Source organism: Oncorhynchus mykiss, chromosome 5, assembly GCF_057628025.1.
Source record: "Oncorhynchus mykiss isolate SJ-2025 chromosome 5, ASM5762802v1, whole genome shotgun sequence".
Classification (NCBI taxonomy): domain Eukaryota; kingdom Metazoa; phylum Chordata; class Actinopteri; order Salmoniformes; family Salmonidae; genus Oncorhynchus; species Oncorhynchus mykiss.
This window is the reverse complement of record NC_143026.1, coordinates 87,525,728-87,553,146: the sequence shown is the minus strand read 5'-3', so window position 1 is coordinate 87,553,146 and position 27,419 is coordinate 87,525,728. Positions and strand designations below refer to the sequence as shown.

Here is a 27,419-nt window from a genome sequence, read left to right as displayed (position 1 = left end):
GTAACAGGCACTGTAAAAAGAGACAGGAAGAGGCACTGTAAAGAAACAGGAAGAGGCACTGTAAAGAGACAGGAAGAGGAACTGTAAAGAAAAAGGAAGAGGACACGGAAAGAGACAGGAAGAGGAACTGTCAAGACACAGGAAGAGGAGCTGTAAAGAAACAGGAAGAGGAACTGTAAAGAGACAGGAAGAAGAACTGTAAAGAGACAGGAAGAGGAACTGTAAAGAGACAGGAAGAGGAACTGTAAAGAGACATGAAGAGGAACTGTAAAGAGACAGGAAGAGGAACTGTAAAGAGACAGGAAGAGGAACTGTAAAGAGACAGGAAGAGGCACTGTAAAGAGACAGGAAGAGGAACTAAAGAGACAGGAAGAGGAACTGTAAAGAGACAGGAAGAGGCACTGTAAAGAGACAGGAAGCGGACTGTAAAGTGACAGGAAGAGGCACTGTAAAGAGACAGGAAGAGGCACTGTCAAGAGATTTGAAGAGGCACTGTAAAGGGACAGGAAGAGCAACTGTAAAGAGACAGGAAGAGGCACTGTAAAGAGACACGAAGAGGCACTGTAGATAGACAGGAAGAGGCACTGTAAAGAGACAGGAAGAGTCACTGTAAATAGACAGGAAGAGGAACTGTCAAGAAATTTGAAGAGGCACTGTAAAGAGACAGGAAGAGGCACTGTAAAGAGACAGGAAGAGGCACTGTAAAGGGACAGGAAGAGCAACTGTAAAGAGACAGGAAGAGGATCTGTAAAGAGACAGGAAGAGGCACTGTCAAGAGATTTGAAGAGGCACTGTAAAGAGACAGGAAGAGGCACTGTCAAGAGATTTGAAGAGGCACTGTAAAGGGACAGGAAGAGCAACTGTAAAGAGACAGGAAGAGGAACTGTGAAGATCAGGAAGAGGAACTGTAAAGAGACAGGAAGAGGCACTGTAAAGAGACAGGAAGAGGCACTGTAAAGAGACAGGAAGAGGAACCGTCAAGAGATTTGAAGAGGCACTGTAAAGAGACAGGAAGAGGCACTGTCAAGAGATTTGAAGAGGCACTGTAAAGGGACAGGAAGAGCAACTGTAAAGAGACAGGAAGAGGAACTGTAAAGAGACAGGAAGAGGCACTGTCAAGAGATTTGAAGAGGCACTGTAAAGGGACAGGAAGAGCAACTGTAAAGAGACAGGAAGAGGCACTGCAAAGAGATTTGAAGAGGCACTGTAAAGGGACAGGAATAGGAACTGTAAAGAGACAAGAAGAGGCACTGTAAAGAGACGGGAAGAGCAACTGAAAAAAGAGACAGGATGAGGAACTGTGATGAGACAGGAAGAGGCACTTTAAAGAGACAGGAAGAGGCACTTTAAAGAAACAGGAAGAGGCACTGTAAAGAAACGGGAAGAGGAACTGTAAAGCGACAGTAACAGGCACTGTAAAAAGAGACAGGAAGAGGCACTGTAAAGAAACAGGAAGAGGCACTGTAAAGTGACAGGAAGAGGAACTGTAAAGAAACAGGACGAGGCACTGTAAAGAGACAGGAAGAGGAACTGTAAAGAAACAGGAAGAGGAACTGTAAAGTGACAGGAAGAGGCACTGTAAAAAGAGACAGGAAGAGGCACTGTAAAAAGAGACAGGAAGAGGAACTGTAAAGAGACAGGAAGAGGCACTGTAACGTGACAGGAAGAGGAACTGTAAAGAGACATGAAGAGGCACTGTAAAGACACAGGAAGATGCACTGTAAAAAGAGACAGGAAGAGGCACTGTAAAAAGAGACAGGAAGAGGAACTGTAAAGAAACAGGAAGAGGCACTGTAAAGAGACAGGAACAGGAACTGTAATGAAACAGGAAGAGGCACGGTAAAGAGACAGGAAGAGGAACTGTAAAGAAACAGGAAGAGGCACTGTAAAGAAACGGGAAGAGGAACTGTAAAGCGACAGTAACAGGCACTGTAAAAAGAGACAGGAAGAGGCACTGTAAAGAAACAGGAAGAGGCACTGTAAAGAGACAGGAAGAGGAACTGTAAAGAAAAAGGAAGAGGACACGGAAAGAGACAGGAAGAGGAACTGTCAAGACACAGGAAGAGGAGCTGTAAAGAAACAGGAAGAGGAACTGTAAAGAGACAGGAAGAAGAACTGTAAAGAGACAGGAAGAGGAACTGTAAAGAGACAGGAAGAGGAACTGTAAAGAGACATGAAGAGGAACTGTAAAGAGACAGGAAGAGGAACTGTAAAGAGACAGGAAGAGGAACTGTAAAGAGACAGGAAGAGGCACTGTAAAGAGACAGGAAGAGGAACTAAAGAGACAGGAAGAGGAACTGTAAAGAGACAGGAAGAGGCACTGTCAAGACACAGGAAGAGGAACTGTAAAGAGACAGGAAGAGGCACTGTAAAGAGACAGGAATATGAACAGTGTGCTATGAAAGTCAAGTACATTGCTTGAAGAAGGAGAGCTTGTATCCTATCTGGCCAGGGCCGGTCTTTGCCATTCAAGCAAAATATTTTGCGCCCCTGCTTTTGACAAAGTGGGCACTGCTTATCAAAGGACGGCATCAGCGCTCACCTAAAAAGCCCATATGCCACTGGTTAAGAGAAATTGTTTTTGTTTTAGGGCAGAATTATGTGAGTTTTGCTCAGAAATTGCCACCCTCGACAATCTACCACCTTAAGCGGCTGCATAATGAGCGGGCCGGCCATGTATCTGGCAGCCTGCAACATCCCATTATATAACCCAATGTACTGAAGCTCCACATCCATGCGGTTTCTACTAGCCAATGACCTAAAGATGCTACATGTTTATAGAACCACATCTGTTTCTGAGAGGGCAATGTTCTGACTAGCCCTTTCCCCTGTTATTGTATAATATCAACAAAGACGCTTTATCTAAATGCTTTGACTCCTGGAAATTTGCCACAAACTAAAGGCACCGACAGACCGGTAGGATTGTCAAGCGTCTGCCGGCCTCGAGTACTTAGCAAACTGATTCGACATTTATCAAATCAAGTTGTATTAGTCGCATACACATATTTAGCAGATGTTATTGCGGGTGTAGTGAAATGTTTGTGTTTCTAGCTCCAACAGTGCAGTAATATCTAACAATTCACAACACAAATCTAAAAGTATGTAATGTAGAAATAGAAGAAACGGGTGGGTGGTCCCGCTAGCACACAGCACCGATAGCAAGTCAACGAACAGCCAACGAATGGCCCGTAATGTGCACACTGACAATCGGTCTGGTGAGTTTTCTCCTTAACAGATAGAGCCATTATGGGTCTACTTGTCTATAACTCAGCTCTTAGTGACAATACCACTTGAGACCTCTCAGCCCTGTAATTGCCCCGGAGGACAACTGCAGGCAGATCTCTCCCTCTTTCTCTCGCTTTCTCCCTATCTCTCCCTCTTGTTATTTCTGTCTCTCTTTCCCTCTCTCTCTGTCTCCATCGTCATCTGTCCATCTGTTCTGTGTGAGTCAGTAGCTGTAATTGAGGGCAGCAGTGCCCATGCCAGGCCGTGCCCATGCCAGGCCGTGCCCATGCCAGGCCGTGTGTGCTATGTGATAGATATGTTCTGTTTGGAATGATCCCATTCAGTAGCCAACTCATAGTTTGCAAGGTGTTCCCTGTTAAGTCCCTATTATCTCAACCTGGACAAAACAATGGGATTTGTGTTTTACTCTGTGTGTCACACTCCGCTGTCTAATTGATTTGCTTCTCCATGACACTGCTCCTAGTTTCATAGTATTTGATGGAGCTCTGTTTGGACCCAGGAAATCAAACCTGAGAGTTCTCCTATAGGGCTCTGTCTTCTTCTATTGTTTAATCTTCCTGAGACAGTCCCATTTAAATAGGTAACAATAGCCTCAGTGCTGTGCAGGTCGTTAATTAAGCTATTCGACCTCTTCACAACACCTCTCCTTGATAAACTAAAGAGCCTGTCTGTGTTTTAACTGGAAGTTTAGAAGGTCATGATGATGATGATGAAGGCAGTATTGGTAATGATGATTATGAGGAGAAAGGCAGTATTGGTAATGATGATGATGATGATGAAAATGAAGGCCGTATTGGTAATGATGATGATGAAGAAGGCAGTATTGATAATGACGATGATGATTATGAAGACAGTATCGATGATGATGATGAAGACAGTAATGGTAATGATGATGATTAGAATGAAGGCAGTATTGGTAATGATGATGCTGAAAATCAAGGCAGTATTGGTAATGATGAAGATGAAGACAGTATTGGTAATGATGATGATAATGAAAGTAGTATTGATAATGATGATGATGATGATGATGATGAAGGCAGTATTGATAATGATGATGATGATGAAGGCAGTATTGATAATGATGATGATGAATATGAAGGCAGTATTGGTAATGATGAAGATGAAGACAGTATTGGTAATGATGATGATGAGAATGAAAGTAGTATTGATAATGATGATGATGATGATGATGATGATGATGATGAAGGCAGTATTGATAATGATGATGATGAATATGAAGGCAGTATTGATGATGATGATTATGAAGGCAGTATCGATGATGATGATGATAATGATGAGGAGGATGATGAAGACAGTATCGGTAATGATGATGATGATGATGATGAATGCACTATTGGTAATGATGATGAGGATGCTGATGATGAGGATGATGTAGACAGTATCTGTAATGATGATGAAGATGATGATGATGAAGCCAGTATCGGTAATGATGATGACGATTAAGCCAGTATTGGTAATGATGATGATGATGATGAAGGCAGTATTAGTAATGATGATGAGGATGCTGATGATGAAGAGATAATCGGTAATGATGATGATGATGATGACGATGGAGCCAGTATTGGTAATGATGATGATGAGGATGATGGTGATGAAGCCAGTTTTGGTTATGATAGTGACAAAACAACAGTTGTCACAGGAACACTTGGCAGTCTCACACCCAGCCCTATCATCCTCTCTGGTGTTATCTCTACAAACAGCAGGTGTGTGTGTGTTGAGTCTGACTTGCACCACTGAGTCACACACAACATCCCCATCTATCCAGCCACACACTGTGCTGACCGTTTGCAGTGGGTTATCAGAGTCAACAGGTCTGAAGCGCACAAAGACCCCTGAGACTAAATTATTATGTTGAGATCCTCCCTTCAGGACTCTGCCCGTACACTACCAGGTTTATCATAGCCCAGGGGTCCTGAACAGAGAGATTCTCCCTTCAGGACTCTGCCCGTACACTACCAGGTTTATCATAGCCCAGGGGTCCTGAACAGAGAGATCCTCCCTTCAGGACTCTGCCCGTACACTACCAGGTTTATCATAGCCCAGGGGTCCCGAACAGACTACATTTCCACTCAGTCTCTTACCATGTTTCTGCTGTAGCATCAACAGTTTACTGTCCCCCTGACCTGAGCTATGGGTTTCCCATCAATGGCCTTAACACTGTTGACAGTCTAAATTAGAGAGCAGATGGCATATGTGTCCTCTCTACTTATCTAGAGTATTATTGTGGTTAACAGATCATATAGACAGACTAGTTTCAGTCTCTACACGAAGGGGAAGGAAGCTGTCTCTGGTGTGATGGGGGAGTGATATTTTCAGGTTGTGGTGGCATGGGCGTTAGATTCTATGATATGGTTCAGAGGGCTATTCAGGGACTTTTTAAACTGACATCAGACTAGCATAGACGAGGAGGGAAGAGAGAGAGGAGGAGAAGGATAGAGTTAGGGAGAGCAGGGAGAGAAAGTGAGTGATGGAAATTATGTGGCAGGGAGGTAGGGAAGCTGTGGAACGAGCTGTGGAATGAGTATGCCACTTTCTGGCCACTCATGAATGGGGGCTGAAGGAGCTGAGAGAGACTGAGGGCTAGAAGGCTTGGAGCTGGTGGGATGAAAGGCTGAGAGAGGCTGAGGGCTAGAAGGCTTGGAGCTGGGGGGATGAAAGGCTGAGAGAGGCTGAGGGCTAGAAGGCCTGGAGCTGGGGGGATGAAAGGCTGAGAGAGGCTGAGGGCTAGAAGGCCTGGAGCTGGGGGGATGAAAGGCTGAGAGAGACTGAGGGCTAAAAGGCCTGGAGCTGGGGGGATGAAACGCTGAGAGAGGCTGAGGGCTAGAAGGCCTGGAGCTGGTGGGATGAAAGGCTGAGAGAGACTGAGGGCTAGAAGGCCTGGAGCTGGGGGGATGAAAGGCTGAGAGAGGCTGAGGGCTAGAAGGCCTGGAGCTGGGGGGATGAAAGGCTGAGAGAGGCTGAGGGCTAGAAGGCCTGGAGCTGGGGGGATGAAAGGCTGAGGGCTAGAAGGCCTGGAGCTGGGGGGATGAAAGGCTGAGAGAGGCTGAGGGCTAGAAGGCCTGGAGCTGGGGGGATGAAAGGCTGAGAGAAGCTGAGGGCTAGAAGGCCTGGAGCTGGGGGGATGAAAGGCTGAGAGAGGCTGAGGGCTAGATGGCCTGGAGCTGGGGGGAGGAAAGGATGAGAGAGGCTGAGGGCTAGAAGGCCTGGAGCTGGGGGGATGAAAGGCTGAGAGAGGATGGGGGCTAGAGTGCCTGGAGCTGGGGGGGATGAAAGGCTGAGAGAGGCTGAGGGCTAGATGGCCTGGAGCTTGGGGGGAGGAAAGGCTGAGAGAGGATGGGGGCTAGAGGGGCTGGAGCTGGGGGGAAGGAGAGGCTGAGAGAGGCTGAGGGCTAGAGGGGCTGGAGCTGGGGGGGAGGAGAGGCTGAGAGAGGATGGGGGCTAGAGGGAGCTGGTGGGAATGAAAGGCTGAGACAGGATGGGGGCTAGAGGGGCTGGAGCTGGGGGAAAGGAGAGGCTGAGAGAGGATGGGGACTAGAGGTGCTGGGGGGGGGGAGGCTGAGAGAGGATGGGGGCTAGAGGGGCTGGAGCTGGGGGGGAGGAGAGGCTGAGAGAGGATGGGGGCTAGAGGTGCTGGAGCTGGGGGGGAGGAGAGGCTGAGAGAGGATGGGGGCTAGAGGGGCTGGAGCTGGGGGGGAGGAGAGGCTGAGAGAGGATGGGGTCTAAGAGGGGCTGGTGCTGGGGGGAAGGAGAGGCTGAGAGAGGATGGGGGCTAGAGGGGCTGGAGCTGGGGGGGAGGAGAGGCTGAGAGAGGATGGGGTCTAAGAGGGGCTGGTGCTGGGGGGAAGGAGAGGCTGAGAGAGGATGGGGGCTAGAGGGCCTGGAACTGGGGGTCAGCAGTAAGTGATGGGGCTGAGTGAAGAGTGTGAGTGTGCAGAACACATTACTTTAGACCTCAGGGTCGCTGAGGAGAGATGCAAATTAAAGTGCTGCTCTGATGAACAGTTTGTGATAACAGTGAAGCGTGTACATTTCTCTCTCTGAGCTTTATGTTAGCTGTCAGGGAGGGAGAGAAAGAGACGCCAGGTCTACGTTTGTGGAGAGAAAACATTAATTCTTGCTGTGAAAGAGTTAGACTTGAGTTGACCTTGTTCTGTTGACACGTGTCTGTTACGTCTCTGTGTGTTTATATCCAGATTGTGTGTGTTTGCAGAGAGAGACAAGGCTTTGCCTATAGCTTTGCTTCTTTAATTGACGTGCTGTAAATCAGCAGGCGGGGCCTAGTTTGAGCTTCCAACGGCAACAAAAGGGTATGAGGAAAAACAAATCATCTGTGTGTATTACAGCCATGGTCTGAACTCTGGGACTGTCCTTCTAGCTGGACCTTGCCTGTTTGTTAGTCATATGTACAGGATACACATGGTATATACTGGCCAACAAAATGCTTACTTGCTGGTTCCTTCTCCACAATGCAACAACAATAAGAAATAACACAAGATAAGAATACCAACATAAAGTAAATGCCTCAATAGAATATAATAAACATTGTATTATGTATTATATATAATAAACACTGTATTATACATAAGTATAAAACAGGAAGACACAGGAAGGCACAATACAGGAAGGCACAATTTATAGTCAAAATCAAATCAAATGTTTATTGGTCACATACACATGGTTAATGTGAGTGTAGCGAAGTGCTTGTGCTTCTAGTTTGGACCATGCAGTAATATCTAACATGCCTTCCTCAGGCATCGTTTCATGTAGATGTCCTGGATGGGTGGAAGAACTGGGCCATCTTCACCATCCGCTGGAGGGCCTTGTGGTCGCGGATGGAGCAATTTCTGTACCAGGCTGTAATGTAACCGGTCAGGACACTCTCGATGGTGCAGCGGTAGTATTTGGAGAGGACTCGGGGTGGCATACCGAATTTCTTCAGCCACGTTAGGAAGTAAAGACGCTGTTGTGCCCTCTTGACACGAGTGGTGGTGTTGGTCCATTAGAAGTTCTCAGTGATGTGGACGAAGAGGAGTGTTAATGTGGGTTGGGGCATGTTCCCATCCTGTGATACCATCTGTTGGGTACATGGAGTACAAACATGGCCATAGTGAAGAAACAGAGAGGATGTCATCTACAGTACGGTATTGACAGGAGCATAGTAGGTGACAAAGCCCTGTGTTCTACACAATGTGATTCATACAGTAGTCATCGCTCTCCTCCTTAGTGTCCTGGGTTTTTAATTAGCGACTTCACAAGGAAACATGGTATGTAGAATTGTAGGCTATGAGATGATTCCACAACAGATTCCCTGTCTTTCTTTCCTTACGTTCTTCTTGCCATACACAGTCCTTATAGAAATACAATTCAATCGCTACGTTTTGAATCCAAGCCCTGTAATTAAGAGCCTCTTTGTATTTTGGAGAGAAACGTTTAACCTGAAAACCTGTCAGCAGCTTCTGGAACGCCTCTGTATTATAAGATTATTATGTAAACTATTTAAGACGTTTTAGCTGTCCTCCCCTCCTCCCTCCATTCCTCCCCTCCTCCCTCCATTCCTCCCCTCCTCCCTCCATTCCTCCCCTCCTCCCTCCATTCCTCCCCTCTTCCCTCCCCTCCTCCCTCCATTCCTCCCCTCCTCCCTCCATTCCTCCCCTCTTCCCTCCATTCCTCCCCTCCTCCCTCCATTCCTCCCCTCCTCCCTCCATTCCTCCCCTCCTCCCTCCATTCCTCCCCTCCTCCCCTCCATTCCTCCGCTCCTCCCTCCATTCCTCCGCTCCTCCCTCCATTCCTCCCCTCCTCCCTCCATTCCTCCCCTCCTCCCTCCATTCCTCCCCTCCTCCCTCCATTCCTCCACTCCTCCCTCCATTCCTCCCCTCCTCCCTCCATTCCTCCCCTCCTCCCTCCATTCCTCCCCTCCATTCCTCCCCTCCTCCCTCCATTCCTCCCCTCCTCCCTCCATTCCTCCACTCCACCCTCCATTCCTCCCCTCCTCCCTCCATTCCTCCCCTCCTCTCTCCATTCCTCCCCTCCTCCCTCCATTCCACTCCTCCCTCCATTCCTCCCCTCCATTCCTCCCCTCCTCCCTCCATTCCTCCCCTCCTCCCTCCATTCCTCCCCTCCTCCCTCCATTCCTCCCCTCCTCCCTCCATTCCTCCACTCCTCCCTCCATTCCTCCCCTCCTCCCTCCATTCCTCCCCTCCTCCCTCCATTCCTCCCTCCATTCCTCCCCTCCTCCCTCCATTCCTCCCCTCCTCCCTCCATTCCTCCACTCCACCCTCCATTCCTCCCCTCCTCCCTCCATTCCTCCCCTCCTCTCTCCATTCCTCCCCTCCTCCCTCCATTCCTCCCCTCCTCCCTCCATTCCTCCCCTCCTCCCTCCATTCCTCCCCTCCTCTCTCCATTCCTCCCCTCCTCCCTCCATTCCTCCCCTCCTCCCTCCATTCCTCCACTCCTCCCTCCATTCCTCCCCTCCTCCCTCCATTCCTCCCCTCCTCCCTCCATTCCTCCCCTCCATTCCTCCCCTCCCCCTCCATTCCTCCCCTCCTCCCTCCATTCCTCCACTCCACCCTCCATTCCTCCCCTCCTCCCTCCATTCCTCCCCTCCTCCCTCCATTCCTCCCCTCCTCCCTCCATTCCTCCCCTCCTCCCTCCATTCCTCCCCTCCTCCCTCCATTCCTCCCCTCCTCTCTCCATTCCTCCCCTCCTCCCTCCATTCCACTCCTCCCTCCATTCCTCCCCTCCTCTCTCCATTCCTCCCCTCCTCCCTCCATTCCACTCCTCCCTCCATTCCTCCACTCCACTCTCTCACATTAAGAAAATATTGAGCAGAGGTGTTCCATTTAGTAAGCCACCACTTCTTGGAGTGTATTGTTTGATGAAGGGAGAGAAAGAGAAAGACAGAGAGAGAGAGAAATAAAGAGAGAAAGAGAAACACAGAAAGAGAGGGAAAGCTTCAGAGGGGGCATAAAGTCTGCCTAAGACAATATACAGGCTACTCTCAGTGGGATGTTACTGTGCTCACCGCAGTATGCCCAGAATACCATCTCAGCTCAGAGAAATAGATCCATTATGCAGTTTGAGTATTAGAGTGTTGAGTTAATTGATTTCTGTGTGGGCGGTTGCAGGGCAGGATGGCGGACGGCGTGCATTAACGCTTTAATGGAATGTGAAGTTGTGCACATGGAGCTGGGAGTTGTAGCAGCCGACGGGTGGGACGTGGGAGAGAGGTCCTCTCTGGTGTTATCTGACAGAACAATCCTGGAATCACATTAGTGCTCTGGGTTCAGCACCACCATCAGTTTCATCAGACATCAGTGGGATCACTGCTAAACTGTGCCGGTATCTCTCAAATCCTTAGTCATAACTCGACAGCACCCAAATCCCTCTCCCTCTCCTGATAATGCCAGTATTAGCCATGAAAGATTCCGTCGTTCTGCCCCTGAACAAGGCAGTTCCTAGGCCATCATTGTAAATAAAAATGTGTTCTTAACTGACTTGTCTAGTTAAATAAAGGTTAAAAAAAGATTTAGATATAGTACTTCCACTCAGTGATTTTTTTACTGATCAGTTCATTTATAATCAGTAGGTTTTGTTATCTGTTTTCACAGTCCTCCAGCCACACCTGCACACCACTTTTTTAATACATTTTTGTACCTGTATTGATGTTTATCACTTGTTTTCTTTGGTGCAAATACATTCAACTAAATGAAACTGAATATTCAACACAGACCTACCACAGACACCAACTGTTTAGCAGGTTTAACAATCATTTAGTCACTTATGAAGAAGATGACCAGCACTCTCAAATGAAGTTTATTTAGATGTGTTTTTAAATCAGCAGTCACGTGTTTTGGCCAGCTAGTCAGTCTGTCAGACAGAAGCTGCTATCACTACAGCCCTCGCTCGGCTGAGGGATATTTTAGCTACGCTACACATTCCATATCAATTCATTACCGCCTCATTTCACGGCCCATGAATCACTGCACTGGCGTGTCGGTGAGAGGGGGGGGGACCGTCGTTTCGGGCTGTTAGCATTAGTTTGAAAGGGTTCAGGTTTGATTAGCCATGTTTATTGGCCTGTGATGTTGTAAACGCCTCCCCTGTCATAGTGATCTAGCATGATGTTTTGTCAATGTGTGTTTAGAAGCAGGTTAAATATGTCTGTCAGTGAGTGGATTATTTCCAGGTTGCTCCCAGCTAATGTGGGACTTTCTCTCTGTGTATCTCTGTGTGTCTCTGTGTTTCTCTGGCTGTGTGTCTCCTTGTTTGTGTCTCTGTCCATGTTCCTGTCCATGTCTGTGTCTTCCTGTCCATGTCTGTGTCTCCTTGTCCATGTCTCCCTGTCCATGTCTGTGTCTTCCTGTCCATGTCTGTGTCTCCTTGTCCATGTCTCACTGTCCATGTCCATGTCTGTGTCTTCTTGTCCATGTCCCATGTCTCTGTGTCCATATCCTTGTCTCCGTCCCTGTCTCTGTGCATCCCTGTCCGTGTCGCTGTCTCCATCCCTGTCTCTGTGTGTCCATGTCTCTGTCCCTGTCTCTGTGTGTTCATGTCTCTGTGTCTCCATCCCTGTCTCTGTGTGTCCATGTCTCTGTGTCTCTGTCCCTGTGTGTCCATGTACCCTTTCTCCGTCCTTTTCTCTGTGTCCCCCTGTCTCCGTCCCTGTCTCTGTGCGTCCCTGTCTCCATCCCTGTCTCTGTGTGTCCATGTCTCTGTGTCTCTGTCCCTATGTACCCTGTCTCCGTCCTTTTCTCTGTGTCCCTCTGTCTCTGTCCCTGTCTCTGTGCGTCCCTGTCTCCATCCCTGTCTCTGTGCGTCCCTGTCTCCATCCCTGTCTCTGTGTGTCCATGTCTCTGTGTCTCTGTCCCTATGTACCCTGTCTCCGTCCTTTTCTCTGTGTCCCCCTGTCTCCGTGCGTCCCTGCCTCCGTCCCTGTCTCTATGCGCCCCTATCCGTGTCCCTCCAGCATTTGTGACCCTGCTGAACGGTGACCAGGCTCAGGATGCCATCCGCTCCCTCCACCAGAGCATGGTGCGCAGCCGGGACATCACAGTGCAGCTCCAGCCCACAGACAGTCTGCTCTGCCTCACCAACCTGCCCCACACCTTTACTGCCCAGCAGCTGGAGGACCTAGTCCGTTCCTACGGAAACATCGAGCGCTGCTTCCTGGTCTACAGCGAGCTCACCGGACACTCCAAGGGCTACGGCTTTGTGGAATACATGAAGAAGGACTCAGCGTCGCGGGCGCGGTCGGAGCTACTGGGGCGACCAGAGGGGGAACGTGCGGTCATGGTCCAATGGACAGATGTGAACCAGTTGACTGCGGGTCACCACCTCCACTCTAAGTGCCTCTGTGTGGACCGGCTGCCCCAGGAGTACGACTCAGAAGAGCTGACCCTCCTGTTCTCAGACAAATACAAACCTGTCTTCTGCCAGGTGAGTCTGAGGTGGAGTACTTGGTGTGTGCGCGTGCGTATGCATGTGCGTAACCCTCCACTTGTCCCACACAGATATCAATACATTATGAAATGACCATGATGCCTCCTAGCTGTTGCAGAACCAGCAGGCTATGCTATAACCTATGCTTCAGCATCGTGTGTGTCTGTGTGTGTGTTTATTTTACCTTTATTTATCTAGGCAAGTCAGTTAAGAACAAATTCTTATTTTCAATGACGGTCTAGGAACAGTGGGTTAACTGCCTGTTCAGGGGCAGAACGACCTTGTCAGCTCGGGGATTTGAACTTACAACCTTCCGGTTACTAGTCCAACGCTCTAACCACTAGGCTACCCTGCCGTCCCATGCTTCAGCATCGTGTGTGTGTGTGTGTGTGTGTGTGTGTGTGTGTTGTGAACAGATGATAAGCTGTTCTTCTCCTACACACTGCCATACCCACAGTATCCGTCCTAATGGTTTCATATACAGATCCCATAACTCACAGGTCCCGTACTTCACAGATCCCATACTCCACAGGTCCCATAACTCACAGATTCCATACATCACAGGTCCCATACCTCTCAGGTCCCATACGTCACAGGTCCCATAACTCACAGATCCCATAACTCACAGATCCCATAACTCACAGATCCCATACCTCACAGATCCCATAACTCCCAGGTCCCATAACTTTCAGGTCCCGTAACTTCCAGGTCCCATACCTCACATGTCTCATACCTCACAGATCCCATACCTGACAGATCCCATAACTCACAGGTCCCATAACTCACAGGTCCCATAACTCACAGATCCCATAACTCCCAGGTCCCATAACTTTCAGGTTCCATAACTTTCAGGTCCCATACCTCACAGGTCCCATACCTCACATGTCCCATAACTCACAGATCCCATACCTGACAGATCCCATAACACAGGTCCCATAAATCACAGATCCCATAATTCTCAGATTCCATACCTCCCAGATTCCATACCTCACAGATACAATACCTCACAGGTTCCATATCTCACAGGTCCCATATCTCACAGGTCCCATATCTCACAGGTCCCATATCTCACAGGTCCCATACCTCACAGATCCCATACCTCACAGGTCCCATACCCCCACCCCCACCATCATCCCTCTGCAGTGCACTAAGGGCTCTCCTCCTCCCTAAGCCCCCCACCATCATCCCTCTGCAGTGCACTAAGGGCTCTCCTCCACCTTACACCCCCCACCATCATCCCTCTGCAGTACACTAAGGGATCTCCTCCTCACTAAGCCCCCCACCATCATCCCTCTGCAGTGCACTAAGGGCTCTCCTCCTCACTAAGCCCCCCACCATCATCCCTCTGCAGTGCACTAAGGGCTCTCCTCCACCTTACGCCCCCCACCATCATCCCTCTGCAGTACACTAAGGGCTCTCCTCCTCCCTAAGCCCCCCACCCCCACCATCATCCCTCTGCAGTGCACTAAGGGCTCTCCTCCTCACTAAGCCCCCCACCATCATCCCTCTGCAGTACACTAAGGGCTCTCCTCCTCACTAAGCCCCCCACCATCATCCCTCTGCAGTACACTAAGGGCTCTCCTCCTCCCTAAGCCCTATGATCACCACTAGTCTGCAGTGCACTAAGGGCTCTCCTCCTCACTAAGCCCCCCACCATCATCCCTCTGCAGTACACTAAGGGCTCTCCTCCTCACTAAGCCCCCCACCATCATCCCTCTGCAGTACACTAAGGGCTCTCCTCCTCCCTAAGCCCTATGATCACCACTAGTCTGCAGTACACTAAGGGCTCTCCTCCTCCCTAATCCCTATGATCACCACTAGTCTGCAGTGCACTAAGGGCTCTCCTCCTCCCTAAGCCCCCCACCATCATCCCTCTACAGTGCACTAAGGGCTCTCCTACTCCCTAAGCCCCCCACCATCATCCCTCTACAGTGCACTAAGGGCTCTCCTACTCCCTAAGCCCCCCACCATCATCCCTCTGCAGTGCACTAAGGGCTCTCCTCCTCCCTAAGCCCCCCACCCCCACCATCATCCCTCTGCAGTGCACTAAGGGCTCTCCTCCTCCCTAAGCCCTATGATCACCACTAGTCTGCAGTACACTAAGGGCTCTCCTCCTTCCTAAGCCCTATGATCACCACTAGTCTGCAGTGCACTAAGGGCTCTCCTCCTCCCTAAGCCCCCCACCCCCACCATCATCCCTCTGCAGTGCACTAAGGGCTCTCCTCCTCCCTAAGCCCCTCACCCCCACCATCATCCCTCTGCAGTGCACTAAGGGCTCTCCTCCTCCCTAAGCCCCTCACCCCCACCATCATCCCTCTGCAGTGCACTAAGGGCTCTCCTCCTCCCTACGCCCTATGATCACCACTAGTCTGCAGTACACTAAGGGCTCTCCTCCTTCCTAAGCCCTATGATCACCACTAGTCTGCAGTACACTAAGGGCTCTCCTCCTTCCTAAGCCCTATGATCACCACTAGTCTGCAGTACACTAAGGGCTCTCCTCCTTCCTAAGCCCTATGATCACCACTAGTCTGCAGTACACTAAGGGCTCTCCTCCTCCCTAAGCCCCCCACCATCATCCCTCTACAGTGCACTAAGGGCTCTCCTACTCCCTAAGCCCCCCACCATCATCCCTCTACAGTGCACTAAGGGCTCTCCTACTCCCTAAGCCCCCCACCATCATCCCTCTGCAGTGCACTAAGGGCTCTCCTCCTCCCTAAGCCCCTCACCCCCACCATCATCCCTCTGCAGTGCACTAAGGGCTCTCCTCCTCCCTAAGCCCCTCACCCCCACCATCATCCCTCTGCAGTGCACTAAGGGCTCTCCTCCTCCCTAAGCCCTATGATCACCACTAGTCTGCAGTACACTAAGGGCTCTCCTCCTTCCTAAGCCCTATGATCACCACTAGTCTGCAGTACACTAAGGGCTCTCCTCCTCCCTAAGCCCCCCACCCCCACCATCATCCCTCTGCAGTGCACTAAGGGCTCTCCTCCTCCCTAAGCCCCTCACCCCCACCATCATCCCTCTGCAGTGCACTAAGGGCTCTCCTCCTCCCTAAGCCCCTCACCCCCACCATCATCCCTCTGCAGTGCACTAAGGGCTCTCCTCCTCCCTAAGCCCTATGATCACCACTAGTCTGCAGTACACTAAGGGCTCTCCTCCTTCCTAAGCCCTATGATCACCACTAGTCTGCAGTACACTAAGGGCTCTCCTCCTTCCTAAGCCCTATGATCACCACTAGTCTGCAGTACACTAAGGGCTCTCCTCCTTCCTAAGCCCTATGATCACCACTAGTCTGCAGTACACTAAGGGCTCTCCTCCTTCCTAAGCCCTATGATCACCACTAGTCTGCAGTACACTAAGGGCTCTCCTCCTTCCTAAGCCCTATGATCACCACTAGTCTGCAGTACACTAAGGGCTCTCCTCCTTCCTAAGCCCTATGATCACCACTAGTCTGCAGTACACTAAGGGCTCTCCTCCTTCCTAAGCACTATGATCACCACTAGTCTGCAGTACACTAAGGGCTCTCCTCCTTCCTAAGCCCTATGATCACCACTAGTCTGCAGTACACTAAGGGCTCTCCTCCTTCCTAAGCACTATGATCACCACTAGTCTGCAGTACACTAAGGGCTCTCCTCCTTCCTAAGCCCTATGATCACCACTAGTCTGCAGTACACTAAGGGCTCTCCTCCTTCCTAAGCCCTATGATCACCACTAGTCTGCAGTACACTAAGGGCTCTCCTCCTTCCTAAGCCCTATGATCACCACTAGTCTGCAGTACACTAAGGGCTCTCCTCCTTCCTAAGCACTATGATCACCACTAGTCTGCAGTACACTAAGGGCTCTCCTCCTTCCTAAGCCCTATGATCACCACTAGTCTGCAGTACACTAAGGGCTCTCCTCCTTCCTAAGCACTATGATCACCACTAGTCTGCAGTACACTAAGGGCTCTCCTCCTTCCTAAGCCCTATGATCACCACTAGTCTGCAGTACACTAAGGGCTCTCCTCCTTCCTAAGCACTATGATCACCACTAGTCTGCAGCCTCTAGAGCCTTTTATTATTTTATTTTTTAAATTATTACTTTCAACAAGATCAGCTTTCATGAGGTGTTTGCATCATTGCTTGATTTGTACCCTTTTTTGCTTTAAAAATAATAATTAGGCTATCTTTATCATTTTTTAAACTAGATTAATATCATACATTTTAAGTTAGATCACATTTACATTAAATACAGTACCAATCAAAAGATTGAACACCTACTCATTCCAGGGTTTTTCTTTATTTTTACTATTTTCTACGTTGTAGAATAATAGTGAAGACCTTTACACTATGAAATGACCCATATGGACTCACGTAGCAACCAAAAAAGTGTTAAACCAATCAAAACATATTTTATATTTGAGATTCGTCAGAGTTGCCACCCTTTGCCTTGTTGACAGCTTTGCACACTATTGGCATTCCATACTGTATATATATCAAAATATAAGAACGTCCCATTGTTCACCCCTCCTCATTTCGTTTGGATGGTTCTTCTCCATTTCAGTTCCATTCTAATTTGTTTAAAAACGTTATATCCTGCGGCAGCAGTGCTTGAGAGTGACTCATCTAGTACTGTAGTGCTAGATGAATTAAAGTCTCCATCCTTACAGTGATTGTCAAAGCCTCGCTCAGTGTGCTTCGGGTCACCCTCTAACAAATAAAGGGCTCCTGAGTGGCGCAGCGGTCTAAGGCACTGTATCTCAGTGATAGAGGTGTCACTACAGACACCCTGGTTCGAATCCAGGCTGTATCACAACTGATTTGGAGTCCAATAGGGTTGTGCACAATTGGCCCAGCGTCGTCCGGGTTTGGCCGGTGTAGGCCGTCATTGTAAATAACAATTTGTTCTTAACTGGCTAGTTAAATAAACGTTCAATAACAAAATAAGCTGGAGGCAATCTAAGAATGCCAGGCCCATTAGAAAGCTATGTGTTATTAGCAGGTAAATGACAGTAGAGAGAAGTCTCTCTGTCTGTCTCTTTCGCTCTCTGTGTGCCCCCCCCTTTCTCTATTTCTGTGGATAGGGACTGGACAGAGCTCTGGGAAAAAACGACATGAAGCAGGGTACCTGTAAGAGGAGAAGAGTGGAGTTACATTTGCTGGAGTTAGGAGGGGTTAGGAGGAGTTAACTTCTTTGGGATTGGGGGCGGTATTTTGACGTCCGGATGAAAAGCGTGCCCAAAGTAAACTGCCTGCTACTCAGGCCCAGAAGCTATAATATGCATATAATTGGTAGATTTGGATAGAAAACGAAGATCTTCAAAGGTAAGGCATATATTATATCTCTATTTCTGTCTTTTGTGTCGCAACTCCCTGGTTGAAAATGATTTGTTATGCATTTGTGTGCTGGGCGCTGTCCTCAGATAATCAAATGGTTTGCTTTCGCCAGAAAGCCTTTTTGAAATCTGACACAGCGGCTGTATTGACAACGAGTTAACCTTTATTGTGATGTATTGCACTTGTGATTTCATGAAAGTGTAATATTTATAGTAATTTAATTTGAATTTGGCACTCTGCAATTTCGCAGGAAGTGATCCGCAAGAAGTTAAGAGGAGTTAAGAGGAGTTAGGAGGGGTTAGGAGTGGTTAGGAGGAGTTAGGAAGGGTTAGGAGGAGTTAGGAGGAGTTAGGAGGGGTTAGGAGGAGTTAGGAGGGGTTAGGAGCGGTTAGGAGGAGTTAGGAGGGGTTAGGAGGAGTTAGGAGGGGTTAGGATGTGTGTGTTTATCAAGCTGACATAAACCCAATGCCCTGGTTGTCGGTCTGTGTGAACGCAGTAGACTTCCAGGGCCCTATAGAGGAGAGACTTTGAAGACCACAGAGTGACTGTTCCGTGACCGGGGACATGGTTGCCCTGTCACAGCTGTCAGTGAGAGGAGAGGAGACGCCACACCTGCCTGATTGACAGGCTGGGACAGAGGAGTCTAGGAGGAGAACTGTGTCAGAGTAACAGTCTGTGAGAGAACAGGGTGTCAATGAGAGTGTGTGGCTGAGAGTGTGTGGGTGACAAAGTGTTGTGGATGTGATGGATGACTGGTGTGGGCCGAGGAGGGTGAATATGATTTATTTGGAAGAGATTTTTGCCCTTTTTGAAAAGACTGTACAGGCATATACTGCGAGCGCACACACACACACACACACACACACACACACAAGCGTAACGATGGTGTGGTGTCAGGAAAATAACCTCACACTCAACCTCAACAAAACAAAGGAGATGATCGTGGACTTCAGGAAACAGCAGAGGGAGCACCCCTTATCCACATCAACGGGACAGTAGTGGAGAAGGTGGAAAGTTTTAAGTTCCTCAGCATACACATCACAGACAAACCTAAATGGTCCACCCACACAGGCAGTGTGGTGAAGAAGGCACAATAGCGCCTCTTCAACCTCAGGAGGCTGAAGAAATGTGGCTTGTCACCGAAAACACTCAAACCGAAAACAAACTTCTACAGATGCACAATCAAGAGCATCCTGTCGGGCTGTATCACCGCCTGATATGGCAACTGCTCCACCCACAACCGTAAGGCTCTCCAGAGGGTAGAGAGGTCTGTACAACACATCACCGGGGGCAAACTACCTGCCCTCCAGGACACCTACACCACCCGATGTCACAGGAAGGCCAAAAAGATCATCAAGGACAACAACCACCCGAGCCACTGCCTGTTCACCCCGCTATCATCCAGAAGGCGAGGTCAGGACAGGTGCATCAATGCTGGCACCAAGAGACTGAAAAACAGCTGCTATCTCAAGGCCATCAGACTGTTAAACAGCCATCACTAACATTGAGTGACTGCTGCCAACATACTGACTCAATCTCTAGCCACTTTAATAAAAACAAATTGGATGTAATAAATGTATCACTAGTCACCCTAAACAATGGCACTTTATATAATTTTACATACCCTACATTACTCATCTCATATGTATATACTGTACTCTATACCATCTACTGCATCTTGCCTATGCTGTTTGGCCATCGCTCATCCATATATTTAAATGTACATATTCTTAATCATTCCTTTACACTTGTGTGTATGAGGTAGTTGTTGTGAAATCGTTAGATTACTGGTTAGAGATTACTACCCGGTCGGAACTAGAAGCACAAGCGTTTCGCTACACATTAATATCTGCTAACCATGTGTATGTGACCAATAACATTTGATTTCCTTTGATTTGACTCTCTTGTAGTGTTAAGCAAGATAGAGTGGAGATGGCCTGTTTGCTAAGTACCACTCATAACAAGCCAGAAACACATCCACAACACTTTGTTACCCACACACTCTCAGCCACACAGGGGAGCCTGGAGATCTGGTGAAGGCTTGAGAGACTGACGAGCCGGCGGAGGCAGGGGAGCCTGGAGATCTGGTGAAGGCTTGAAAGACTGACGAGCCGGCGGAGGCAGGGGAGCCTGGAGATCTGGTGAAGGCTTGAAAGACTGACGAGCCGGCGGAGGCAGGGGAGCCTGGAGATCTGGTGAAGGCTTGAAAGACTGACGAGCCAGCGGAGGCAGGGGAGCCTGGAGATCTGGCGAAGGCTTGAAAGACTGACGAGCCGGCGGAGGCAGGGGAGCCTGGAGATCCGGCGAAGGCTTGAAAGACTGACGAGCCGGCGGAGGCAGGGGAGCCTGGAGATCCGGCGAAGGCTTGAAAGACTGACGAGCCGGCGGAGGCAGGGGAGCCTGGAGATCCGGCGAAGGCTTGAGAGACTGACGAGCCGGCAGAGTCAGGGGAGCCTGGAGATCTGGCGAAGGCTTGAAAGACTGACAGGCCGGCGGAGGCATGTAAACCTGTAGTGGCTCCCGGACCCAACGTCATTCCACCTGACACAAAAAAACTAAAAACACTCCCTGATGCTTCCCGTAGGTGAGACGTTATTCTGTAACGATGTGCTCTGAGAGTCAAGTTCAGAGAGTGAGTGTTTTAATAAATAAACACATAATACAAAATAATAAACACGGACAACGCACAGAACTGACATAGAAACAGAAACAATAACGCCTGGGGAAGGAACCAAAGGGAGTGACATATATAGGAGAGGAACCGAAGGGAGTGACAGATATTGGGAAGGTAATCAGGGGAGTGACAGATATAGGGAAGGATCCGAAGGGAGTGACAGATATAGGGACGGTAATCAGGGGAGTGATGGAGTCCAGGTGAGTGATGACTGTAACAGGTGTGCGCCATCTCGAGCAGCCTGGTGACCTAGAGGCCGGAGAGGGAGCACACATGACATTACTTTACTGCCTTATTCCCTCATCAATCTACACACAATAACGCATAATGAAAAAGCAAAAACTGATTTTTAGAATTGTTTTAAATAAATAATAATAATATCACATGTACATAAGTATTCAGACCCTTTACTCAGTACTTTGTTGAAGCAGTGATTCCAGCTTCTAGTCTGCTTAGTTATGAAACTACAAGCTTGGCACACCTGTATTTGGGGAGTTTCTCCCATTCTTCTCTGCAGATCCTCTCAAGCTCTGTCAGATTGGATGGGGAGCGTTGCTGCACACCTATTTTCAGGTCTCTCCAGAGATGTTCAATCAGGTTCAAGTCCGGGCTCTGGCTGGGCCACTCAAGGACATTCAGAGTCCCGAAGCCACTCATGCGTTGTCTTTGCTGTGTGCTTAGGGTCATTGTCCTGTTGGAAGGTGAACCTTCGCCCCAGTCTGAGGGCATAGGCCCAACCACTTGGGAGCCAGGCCCAGCCAATCAGAATTGTTTTTTCCCCACGAAAGGGATTTATTACAGACAGAAATACTCAGAAATACTCCGTTTCATCAGCTGTCCGGGTGGTGATGTGGGATTTGGAGGTCCTGGGCTGGCGTGGTTGCACGTGGTCTGCGGTTGTCAGGCCGGTTGGATGTACTGCCAAATTCTCTAAAATGATGAGGCGACTTATGGTAGAAAAATGTACATTAAATTCTCAGGCAACAGCTCTGGTGGATATTCCTGCTGTCAGCATGCCAATTGCTTGCTCCCTCAAAACATCTGTGGCATTGTGTCACGTCCTGACCATAGAAAACCTGTATTTTCTATGGTAGAGTAGGTCAGGGCGTGACTAGGGGTTTTTGTTCTAGTTTATCATTTCTATGTGTGGTTCTAGGTTTGATTTTCTATGTTGGTGATTTGTATGATTCCCAATTAGAGGCAGCTGGTTATCGTTGTCTCTATTTGGGAATCATACTTAAGTAGCATTTTTTCCACCTGTGGGTTATGGGATATTGTTTGTATGTATGTGTTTTGAGTTAGTGCACATAGCATATCTGTAGTCACGGTTCGCTGTTAGTGTATTGTTTATTTGTTTTTGTCGTTGCTTAGTTTCACTTTCATTAAGATATGTGGAACTCAACATACGCCTTGGTCCAAACATCATTATTACGAACAACGTGACACATTGTGTTCTGTGGCAAAACTGCACATTTTAGAGTGCCTTTTTATTGTCCCCAGCACAAGGTGAACCTTTGTAAGGATCATGCTGTTTAATCAGCTTCTTGATATTCCACACCTGTCAGATGGATGGATTATCTTGGTAAAGGAGAAATGTTCACTAACAAGGACGTAAACAAATGTTGCTTTTATTTCAGCTCATGAAACATGGGAGCAACACTTTACATGTTGAGTTTATATTTTTGTTCTGTAATACATGTAATGCATCTCTCAGATATAGGACAGACACTTCAGAACAAGCTTCCTTTATTCGTTTTTTCTTGCCTATCTCTTTATCCATGTATTATGCTGTTATTAAATGCGTTTCTATGGGCTAATAGCAGTAAAGCAAATCATTGTTAGATTTTTTTTATATACCTTCAGGGGGTCCTAAAATCCCAAATCAAATAGCTACAGTTGAAGTCGGAAGTTTACATACACTTAGGTTGGAGTCATTAAAACTGGTTTTTCAACCACCAATTTCTTGTTAACAAACTATAGTTTATGCAAGTCGGTTAGGACATCTACTTTGTGCATGACACAAGTAATTTTTCCAACAATTGTTTACAGACAGATTATTTCACTTATAATTCACTGTATCACAATTCCAGTGGGTCAGAAGTTTACATACAAGTTGACTGTGCCTTTAAACAGCTTAGAAAATTCCAGAAAATGATGTCATGGCTTTAGAAGCTTCTGATAGGCTAATTGGCATGTTTTGAGTCAAATGGAGTAGATGTATTTCAAATCTTACCTTCAAACTCCTCACCTCAGATGTCCCACTTCCTGGTTGGATTTTTCTCAGGGATTTGCCTCATATGAGTTCTGTTATACTCACAGACATCATTCAAACAGTTTTAGTAACTTCAGTGTTTTCTATCCAATACTACTAATAATATGCATATATTAGCGTCTGGGACAGAGTAGCAGGCAGTTTACTCTGGGCACCTTATTCATCCAAGCTACTCAATGCTGCCGCCCTTTTCACCAAGAAGTTTTTAAGGACAACAAAGTCAAGGTATTGGAGTGGCCATCACAAAGCCCTGACCTCAAACCTAGAGAAAATGTGTGGGCAGAACTGAAAAAGTGTGTGCGAGCAAGGAGGCCTACAAACCTGACTCAGTTACACCAGCTCTGTCAGGAGGAATGGGCCGAAATTTACCCTAGTTATTGTGGGAAGCTTGTGGAAGGCTACCAGAAACATTTGACCCAAGTTAAACAATTTAAAGGCAATGTTACCAAATACTAATTGAGTGTATGTAAACTTCTGACCCACTGGGAATGTGATGAAAGGAATAAAAGCTGAAATAAAATCATTCTCTCTACTATTATTCTGACATTTCACATTCTTAAAATAAAGTGGTGATCCTAACAGACCCAAGACAGGGAATTTTTACTGGGACTAAATGTCAGGAATTGTGAAAAACTGAGTTTAAATGTATTTGGCTAAGGTTTATGTAAACTTCCGACTTCAACTGTACATGATCCTTGGTATGACCATCTTAAAACATTTTCGTATGTTTATTCGTGCAACAACAGGGTCATCAAATTAAGATCCTACACCTGTATGTGTCCATTCCCAGACATTGGTGATGTTAGCTCAGTAAGACTGAGGTAAATGACTTGCCAGAGACATGGAACATATGACAGTGTGCATGAGCGTGTGTGTATACTGTAGATAGTCTATAGAGGACCATGTGGCACGGCTGTGAAGGTCTGAGCACATATCCCGCTTTCTCTTTCTTGCTGTGCGAGTGTCTGTCTTTATGCGTGTGTGCACTGATCTTTGTTTATGTAACAAGACTAATTCACTATGACATATCTGTTCCTGGTGCGCACACACACACACACACACACACACACACACACACACACACACACACACACACACACACACACACACACACACACACACACACACACACACACACACACACACACACACACACACACACAATGACTGCTTAGGAAAGTTTTTTGGCCAGCTTCATAAACAGTGGAAAGAGCTGTGCTGATGACATCACAGAGGGGTTCCGTGCCGTCGAGTAGCAGAGCTGACAGACCATGGATACTAAACACTACACACACATGCACTTTACACACATGTCCACAGTAGCTTGCCTTTTATGTGATTATGATGTTGAAGAGGCAGAAGTAACCTTAACCCGAGGGGGAGATAAAATGCCAGAGTCTCAATTATATCATAGAGGGCATGGTGGGGGTGATGGGTCTCTCTGTAAATGGGTTAGTCTTTATGTCAACACTGGACATGGACAATGGACCAGGGAGGGAGGGAGGGAGAGGTCACTTCAACCAAAGGCTCTTTGGACCCTCTGACTATAAATTCATATTAGCAGGTGACATAGGGAAAGCTATTGCACATTGGCCAGCTGTATGGGTTTTATTTACCTATTCCCCTTTAAGCGTTTATCATTGGACGAGTGCAACAGAGTGGGAGAAAGAGTTTTTACCTGGTAAACCATAATTAACTTATGTAGATGTTTGTGTCTATGACTGTGCACCCTGCTGGGGATGGTGCGGGTGTCAGTTGTGAGGGTTTGGTTTCCCTCTCAGCTGCTTGACACCTAGCTAAATGACAGTCCCTACTTTCTGTACTATAAATAATGCTCTCAGAGTCAGACCAGTGCATTACACACACACACACACACACACACACACACACACACACACACACACACACACACACACACACACACACACACACACACACACACACACACACACACACACACACACACACACACTTGATTGAGCAGAAGGTAACATAACAGCTTGATGTGTATATGTGTGTGCATCTCTCTCGTGCTCTCTCTCTCTCTCTCTCTCTCTCTCTCTCTCTCGCTTTGCAAACATCACTCACTCACTGGAGTGACATATGTGTGTTCTATGTCCTTCCCTCATTCCCTTCCTTACGGTGTTGAATTGGTAGACTGGTAAGGAGGAGAGGAAGGTCATTTATTTCCATAGAGTATGGCTAATGTATTCTGATGGCCTATCGACCTCCTCCTCCACAGCTCTGCTCCTCAGACTGGGGGGACTGACAGACGAGTGGGAGTGGAGGAGAGGAAATGTGGGGTGAGAGGATGGGGGATAAGCAACAACTGACTCATGAGTCATGACTGAACTCTTATGAGAGCAGCTGTGTTATTGTGTGGAGAATCTCTATATGCGATTCAGTCCAGTTGTGTCCTGCCTTGTCTTACCGTTCCATCCAGCTGAACAGTGACTGGTGGTGATCTGGAAGCATGTTATGCCCGTTGGTCTGCATTAGCTACTAGGCTGGCATCTAAATGTTGTATGACAGGACTCAGGGCCCTACAAGGGTGAGAAGGTCTGATGCATTATTTAACTCATCCCTTCTGCTGATTGGCTGACATACAGTAAGTACCAGGATGTATGGCTCCTTGTCCTATTACAGTGGGCTTAAATTGACTCTTTTCCAGACAGGGGCATAACTAACTCCCTTCTTCACTCCATCCATCTCTCTTTTCACCAATCCTCCCTCCCTCCCATTCGTATTTCCCTCCCTCCCTCATTTCCTTCCTTCTTCCATCCTTCTCTCTTTCCTTCTCTCCCTCCCTCTGTCCCTGTTAGTTGTATTGATGGACAGTAACTGTAAAGTAATAAGAAACTAATAAGAAGCTGCTCTGCCACTGGAAACCAGCCTGCACTTCATGAGGAAGAAACTGCTCTGTCACTGCTTCAGTACTGAGCAGACTAGTGCTTTTGTTTTTGTGTGTGTGTTTATTTGTTTGAGTCTGAGAGAGAAAGCCTGGTGGAGTAGGAGTAGCAGTACTGTACTGTATTACATCTATCATAGCTTAGGTGGATTCTGTGAAAGCCAGCCACTTTGATAATGGTCTGAAAAGAGCTCTTTCAGAATCTGCTGATCGCTCTCTCTTTCTCATATTCTCTCCATCTTGAGAGAGAGAGAGAGAGAGAGAGAGAGAGAGAGAGAGAGAGAGAGAGAGAGAGAGAGAGAGAGAGAGAGAGAGAGAGAGGGGGGGGGGGGGGGGGGGGACGGACGGACGGACGGACTGCACTGCTGCTCCACCTGAGCTATGATAGATGTAATACAGTACTGCTGCTCCACCTGAGCTATGATAGATGTAATACAGTACAGTACTGCTGCTCCACCTGAGCTATGATAGATGTAATACAGTACAGTACTGCTACTCCACCTGAGCTATGATAGATGTAATACAGTACAGTACTGCTGCTCCACCTGAGCTATGATAGATGTAATACAGTACAGTACTGCTGCTCCACCTGAGCTATGATAGATGTAATACAGTACAGTACTGCTGCTCCACCTGAGCTATGATAGATGTAATACAGTACTGCTGCTCCACCTGAGCTATGATAGATGTAATACAGTACAGTACTGCTGCTCCACCTGAGCTATGATAGATGTAATACAGTACTGCTGCTCCACCTGAGCTATGATAGATGTAATACAGTACAGTACTGCTGCTCCACCTGAGCTATGATAGATGTAATACAGTACAGTACTGCTGCTCCACCTGAGCTATGATAGATGTAATACAGTACTGCTGCTCCACCTGAGCTATGATAGATGTAATACAGTACAGTACTGCTGCTCCACCTGAGCTATGATAGATGTAATACAGTACTGCTACTCCACCTGAGCTATGATAGATGTAATACAGTACAGTACTGCTGCTCCACCTGAGCTATGATAGATGTAATACAGTACTGCTGCTCCACCTGAGCTATGATAGATGTAATACAGTACTGCTACTCCACCTGAGCTATGATAGATGTAATACAGTACAGTACTGCTGCTCCACCTGAGCTATGATAGATGTAATACAGTACAGTACTGCTGCTCCACCTGAGCTATGATAGATGTAATACAGTACTGCTGCTCCACCTGAGCTATGATAGATGTAATACAGTACAGTACTGCTACTCCACCTGAGCTATGATAGATGTAATACAGTACTGCTGCTCCACCTGAGCTATGATAGATGTAATACAGTACAGTACTGCTACTCCACCTGAGCTATGATAGATGTAATACAGTACAGTACTGCTGCTCCACCTGAGCTATGATATATGTAATACAGTACAGTACTGCTGCTCCACCTGAGCTATGATAGATGTAATACAGTACTGCTACTCCACCTGAGCTATGATAGATGTAATACAGTACAGTACTGCTGCTCCACCTGAGCTATGATAGATGTAATACAGTACAGTAC

The 27,419-nt window shown here is 47.7% G+C and overlaps 1 protein-coding gene across 2 annotated transcripts in view; it reads left to right on the top strand.

Moving 5' to 3' along the window:
* raver2 (ribonucleoprotein, PTB-binding 2) overlaps positions 1 to 27,419 on the top strand; it is a 137,322-nt gene that overhangs the window by 45,087 nt on the left and 64,816 nt on the right. For both annotated transcript variants that reach the window (XM_036978624.2, XM_036978623.2), the window contains exon 3: positions 12,233 to 12,702. In XM_036978624.2, the coding sequence (XP_036834519.2) occupies positions 12,233 to 12,702 (470 nt within the window). The remainder of the gene's footprint in view (positions 1 to 12,232; positions 12,703 to 27,419) is intronic.